We start from the raw sequence: 6,973 nt of genomic DNA on the forward strand, positions 1-6,973 counted from the left end.
CACTGTATTTTTAATGGGACTCCTAAAGGACAGCTAAGAATTAGGTTGAGCCAGGTAAATTGCAGGTTTATATAAAAGCAGGGGTTAACAGACTTTGAGGAGTGGCAAACCCAGTTTTTGTTTGCCCAAGTACATGAATTGTGTAGTTATATCACATTGTTTGTGGGTAGTTTTTATCGCGCGCTAACAGGTGGCGCGGGCCATTTTTGCTAATATTTTTGCGCAAATGGCAACGTTCAGTAAAATTACAATAACTTTAGTTTATGTATTTATACGTTACCTGCATTCTACCACTAATATATAAAAACGTATTAATACGTGTCCCGCGCTCTACTATACTGGTAGAACGTATAAATACGTAAAACGTATAAATAAGTTTCCCGCATACAGTGTGATATCTGTAGTTCTGGCAGAAGATTCCTCAAACCATAGCTTTACCTCTGACTACTCTTGTGAGTTTGAGAACCACCTGTCCATTTTTTTTTTTTTTACTGTTTTCTCTTAAGTTGGTGTTCTATTAAGATCTCAACTTTCTTTAATTCCAAACTAAGCTCTTCTCCCTTAAACCTACTTCTCTTTCTAAAGCGTAATAGTGTAATGTTGAGGGCAGCCCCCAGTTACCAGGGTAAAACCCCTTGTGGTGTTAAGTCTCTTCCTGCTTCCTTTGTAATCAGGTGTCAGGTCCTGCCCTGGTTTCTAATTTGGTGCTGTCATTAGATTTCTGCAAAGCATCAATCTCTGCATTTTGAATTTTTGAAATAGTCTTAAGCCAGGCTCTCATTCTCTCACATGGGGACTATTTCATTGCCTGCCATTGGTCCCTCTGTGTTATAAGCTCAGTCTTTGTTTCCTTCTAAGAATTTTATGGTTTCAAGTCTTCTGTTTAAGTCTTTTTTGTTGTTGTTGTTTAAAGGGAACTCTCACATTTTTATTTATTTTTTATTTTTTTGTTACCCCTCACTTGAGGATATTTTCCATTGATTTTAGAGTGGAAGGGAGAGGGAAAGACAGAGAAATATTGATGTGAGAGAAACACATTGATTGGTTGCCTCCTGCATGAGCCCCCACCAGGGTCTGGGCTGGGGAGAAGCCTGCAACCTATTTATGTGCCCTTGACTGGAATCGAACCCGGGACCCTTCCATCCTCAGGCTGACGTTCTGTGTACTGAGCCAAACCGGTTAGGGCTGTTTTTAAGTCTTTAATCTATATTGAGTTGATTTTTGTGTGTGATGCAAGATAGAGATCCAGTTTCAATCTTTTGCGTGTGGTTGTCCAGTTTTCCTACCACAATTTATTGAAGAGAGGATCTTTTTCCTAATGGAATATTCTTGACTCCTGTGTCAAAAATTAATTGACAGTATATTTGTGCATTTATTTTTTGAGCTCTTTATTTTGTTTCATTGATCTCTGTGTGGTTTCATGCCAATACCATACTGTTTTGATTACTGTAGCTATGTCATATAATGTGAAATCAGGAATTGTGTTCCCTTCAGCTTTGTTCTTTCTCAAGATTGATTTGGCTATTGAGGGTCTTTTGTCTATCAGAGCATTAACAGCACTCAATATATAGCACAATTAGTTATAAGACAGAGTTACAAGACAGACTTTGATATTTAATCCTCCATATTGATTGTGATCCTCTTCAGGGTAGTTGATATACCCATATATATATTTAAATGAGTATCTTTCATTTAGGGTTTTGTTTAGTTGGGCTGGTGTTCTTGCAAGAGTTAGAGGGCTGGCACTGGTCTATGCAAATGCAGGAATCACTCATGAGTCAGTGTATTTGTGATTTAATTCATGGGCTATTAAATATGGACATCAGGCTATTCTGACTAAGCTAATTTTTTTTTTTTGTTAATCCTCACCCAAGGGTATATTTTTCCCCCATTGATTTTGTTAACATAAAAAAAACCATCGAAACCTGTAAAGAATTTTTGTGAGTTTATTTGAGCCAAACTGTCGACATATGCCAGGAAGGAAAACCTCAACGAATTGAGATAATGCTCCGGAGAATGGTGGGGTTACATCTGCATTTATACATTGCAATCCAAGGAGGAACATAGGTGGGTTACTTCAAATTCATTGGTGATAGATTAAGGAGGAGGGATAAGCAAAGCAGGGAAACCCCTGGGATTGGATAAAAAGTAAAATGATGGACACATACTTAGATGGGTACAGGAACAATTAACATGATGATGAAGGGATTTGTGGTATCTGTCCTGGGGCCCATTTGGTTGTGCCTCAGGAGCTCCGGATAAAGAGTAGTCACAAGTTACCCAGACATTTCAAGGGTTTGTTATCATAGATGCAAAAAGATAGATAGGCTCAGTTAAGGTAAGGTTTGACCTTGTCAGTGAAGATACCGGCCTAGGACATAACTGCCTGCCATAACTGCTTTTAGTTAAAGTTTAATCTCAGACCATCCTTTGTGGTTACTTTAGGTCTCTGAGTTTGCAAGACTGCCATGCAGGCCTCTCCTGAGCTTGTCAGGTCAGCATTTGGCCCCTTTCGTCCGCAATTTTTAGAGAGTGGAAGGGAGGGGTACAGACAGAGAGAAACATTGGTGTGAGAGACATATCGATTGGTTGCCTCCCGCATGCTCCCGAACCAGGGCAGTAATCGAACCCGCAACCGAGGTATGTGCCCTTGACCAGAAACGAATCCGAGACCCTTTAGTCCTCAGGTCAACGGGCATTCTAACCACTGAGCACCCGGCAAGGGCCTAAGCTAATATTTTTGGATGATTTTTCTACCTTGATTTTCTCACAATTTTAGTTGCAAAATGTAAAAATTTATTGATATTCTTGTTCCCCTTTGCTAAGTTACTGGTTGCAGCTTTTACTTAGAAGGAAACATCTTTTCTTTTTATAATAAGTGTGCAAACTTTTCTCCTTATAATGGAATGTAAATGGGTATAAGTACTCCAGAGCACGTGGTCTATATTTATCTGGTTTTACATTTCTTTCAGCATTGAAATAAAGTCCTTACATTATCTGGCAGAAGGTTACCAGTAGATATTTTATCAGAGGGCTCTTCACTGCCTTAGTCAAGGGACTGTACACTTTGAGGGAGTTTTGACAATAGGACTTTCCTTTGGGAGTAACAGAAAAACCTGGGGTGTCTCTTTGAGAATAAAGGCAGCGCAGAACCACCCATGCTTAAGAACATAGACTAGCCGAACCGGTTTGGCTCAGTGGATAGAGCGTCGGCCTGCGGACTGAGGGGTCCCGGGTTCGGTTCCGGTCGGGGGCGTGTGCCTGGGTTGCGGGCACATCCCCAGTAGATGTGCAGGAGGCGGCTGATCGATGTTTCTCTCTCATCGATGTTTCTGACTCTCTGTTTCTCTCCCTTCCTCTCTGTAAAAGATCAATAAAATATATTTAAAAAAAAAAAAAAAAAAGAACATAGACTAAACTGTCGTTTTGTCACTTACTAGGGAGTGGCCTTGGGTAAGTCCCCTATTTCCTCTTTTATGAAATTAGGTTGTTGTAAGGTTGATGTGAGCTGATATATATAAAGAATTAAAAGCATAGTACTAGATTAGCAGATAATAAATGATAAATATTAATCATCATTATTGTCTCGTCGTCGTCATCATCATCATCATCATCATCATCATCATCATCTTAGGAGAGCCAGGTCAAATTGACTGATTCTGTGCTGTGTGTGTGTGTGTGTGTGTGTGTGTACATGCGTGTGTACTTTTGTTTTTGAATTACCTGTAAGAGTGATTTACTCATTACAACTAGCTAGAATTGCTAGATGATCTTATGGATGAATTTGATCACAATAGAAATAATGATTCCCTAAGTATAGATTATCTTATGAAATTACTGAAAAAAGAAATTATTGATTATAGTCAATATTATTACTAACTTTGCAAAATAATGTGTTAATGCAGGTTTTTTTTTTGTTAGTATTAGTGGCTCATTGAAAAAATCCCATGAAAATATGCCCCTTAGCAAGGTTTGGCTTCAGACAAATGAAATTTAAGTCACATAATGAGGTGAACAAGGAATACAGGAACCTAGACAACTGGAAAAATTGTCTCCAAAATTAACTGGCTGAGTGGTCACCTTTGCTGAAGTATTTTCATTGACTGTATTATATGACATCCCTTAGTTGGCTGTGTTGATGTGTAGTCTCCTTTCTGAGGTCATAAATGACATTATCAACAAGACAGAAGCAATGAAACTGAGCTAAAGTCAATCAGCTATAAAACACATCCAAGGAACCACCAGGCTGCTGTTGGTATGGGGAGGGCAGATACATACATTGTTTAGGTAAATAAAACTAGGTCTCTATTGTCTGTCCCTGCCTGTCAGGGGGACCCAGTTAGCCTGGATATTGTACGTTATCTTGTCTGGGCTGCTAGGGTTTCTGTTGTGCGATCGGCACCCATGTGAGCATTTACAGCAGTAGTAGGAACGGTGCTGGTGAGCTGTAACAAATGGATGCTTTCCAAATTGGCTAAATTGTGGTTTCTACATCAGAGAAACCTGGGACATTAGGTTTTGTTTATGGTTGACTGAATGATGAAGGGAGGCACCTAGCCAGCATATACCAACTGTTGTACACAACTTGGGAGAGAGGGGATGGTTGATGGCGAGAAGGGACAGTCAAGAAGATGCCTCCAGCAGCAGAGAATGTATGTATGCCTGTGAAATTGTTTTTTTCGTGAGAATCTTAATAATAAAGACAAATCTTAGACTTTAGGAGTTTGTCAGAAGGAATGAGATCAGAGTAAAAATAAAGTTTCAAGAAATGCCAACTTTTATTTTAGTAGATAACTTATAGTATTCCAAAATAAATTTTCTGTGGAATCATAGTTACCAACTGCACTGTGGTTCTTTGCTTTAGGACCCAAACATTTTAGCTGCCATAATTTACATTGAGATGATATGTATTCTTTATTATCCTCGGTTAAAACTGACTTTATATCAACTACTTTCTTGAGGCAAGAAATATCTGTAGAGTATAAGGTGTGTCGTCTAGACAGGTCAGACCTCCGCCCATTCAGGAAAATAGGGTAGTGACTTCCCTGAAAGATGTGGGTGTGCCAGCGCCTTTTGTGAATAAGTCTCAGGCAGGTAGGTTTGAATTCTTCTTAGGTGATCACACAGTATTATCTTTTTTTGCTTAACAGAATACAAACTGGCAAGAGGTTTTTTTTTCTTCCCCCCCAGTGGAATTTTTATTTTTATGCTTTTTACTTATTTATTTATTTTTTTGCTTTCTGAAAAGTAAAGAATATTTGCCTTTAAAAAAACTTAAAAAAAAACACCATGAGTCTAATAGCAGAAATATTTTTACAAAAGGTGAGAAGAAAGACGGTCAAAAGCTAACACGATGTTAGACTTTAGGAATACAGTGGGCACAAAAGAGTACTTGGTCTGGAGGGTTTTCCCTTGAAATAGGGGTGTCAGGCAAACTCGGCTAGAGGTAACTTTTTAAAGTTTCCTTAGTGGAAGGAGCTACAGCAGTGTTCAAACTGTCACTCTGCGAAAGGATCAAGGCATGGTTTCCTGGGCCTTTTTGTCTGTAAAGTGTAGACTCTTTTAGGGATAGAAATGTAAGTGTGTGGGCTTTGGGCTCTACTGAGAACTTCATTAAGAAGGGGAAAACTCAGGGAGTTGTACCACAATGTGAATTAAACACTTGACAAAGAGCCCAAAGCAGGCATGGAGTTCATTGTCATGTTGAGTGACAGATGACTTCTCCTTAGTTCTCCTTGCGAAGGGGATTAGCGGTGGAACAAATCTGGGAGGACAGTGTGCAGTTTTGTCAGATGCACAATGACATTTCTTTTCACAGCTCTCTTGACTTTATACTGTTTAAATATCTTCAGTTGTCCCTTAATTTGCTTTTTCTTTCTTTAATTCCTGTTGGAAGGGGGCTTTTGTATAGTCAATTCCCGTGTTTATTGTTTTTTTTTTTGTTTTGTTTATTGTTTTTGAATGGAAATACTCAAAATGGTATGTTAGTAACTGACTTATTTTATATTTTCTTTTCTAGGTTAACATAGTTTCATAAATACACAGTCTCTTTATTATTTGGACTGTTCATGTAATGAAAATCCTAATTAACTTTTTTGTTTCCTTTTCCTTTTTTTTTTGTAGGCTAAGAAATGGCATTTAAGAAGGCAGTAAAAGGGACAATTCTTGCTGGAGGAGGTGCTCTTGCAACTATCCTAGGCCTCTCTCAGTTTGCCCATTACAGAAGGAAGCAAGTAAGTCACGACACACGTATTGATTATACCATGAAACTTAAATCTGTGAAAGAATTGTGTGTGGGGTATGTGAATGCTGATGGTTTTGTTGAGACATTACTGTCTCAGTTTGATCTGAAAGACACTAATTTAGAAACTGCCTTCAAAATCCTTGAGAACTGCATGTATCTGATTTTTAAAAAGTAAATTTCTTTATCAGAAAGTATTATATAACTTAGCCTCTGTTTGTGCTTTGGTTTTAAAAGACTGCTTCATTTCCAAGTGCCAGCGTTTGTTCATTTAGACTTTTCCTTGTTTCATTCTTCCAAATGTCTGGATACCTTCTCTGTTCCTGCCAAAAGTTTGTCTTGTTAGAAGGCAGGCAGCTGAGAAAGGAAATGCAAAAGAAAGAGTCTGTACTAAAGGCCCAAATTTGAATGTTGGTTTTGTTTTTTGTTTCTTATTGGTTTAGTTTATGTAGAACTACTTTATATTTGGAAAAATTTTATGGGGGAGAGACATGAAAATGTGATTGGTATTGTTAACGTGAAAAAACCATTGAAACCTGTAAAGAATTTTTGTGAGTTTATTGAGCCAAACTGTCGACATATGCCGGGAAGCAGAACCTCAACGAATTGAGATAGTGCTCCGGAGAATGATGGGGTTACATCTGCATTTATACATTGCAATCAAAGGAGGAACACAGGCGTGTTACATGAAATTCATTGGTGACAGATTAAGGAGGAGGGATAAGCAAAGAA

At 38.4% G+C, this 6,973-nt stretch overlaps 1 protein-coding gene across 1 annotated transcript in view; it reads left to right on the forward strand.

The window, feature by feature from the left end:
• The first annotated feature begins 6,123 nt into the window (after nucleotides 1-6,123).
• GPD2 (glycerol-3-phosphate dehydrogenase 2) overlaps nucleotides 6,124-6,973 on the forward strand; it is a 100,557-nt gene continuing 99,707 nt past the window's right edge. The window contains exon 1 of the mRNA XM_015566301.1: nucleotides 6,124-6,233. Within this exon, the coding sequence (XP_015421787.1) occupies nucleotides 6,132-6,233 (102 nt within the window). The 5' untranslated portion in view covers nucleotides 6,124-6,131. The remainder of the gene's footprint in view (nucleotides 6,234-6,973) is intronic.

This window comes from Myotis davidii, unplaced genomic scaffold (assembly GCF_000327345.1).
Source record: "Myotis davidii unplaced genomic scaffold, ASM32734v1 scaffold433, whole genome shotgun sequence".
Lineage (NCBI taxonomy): Eukaryota > Metazoa > Chordata > Mammalia > Chiroptera > Vespertilionidae > Myotis > Myotis davidii.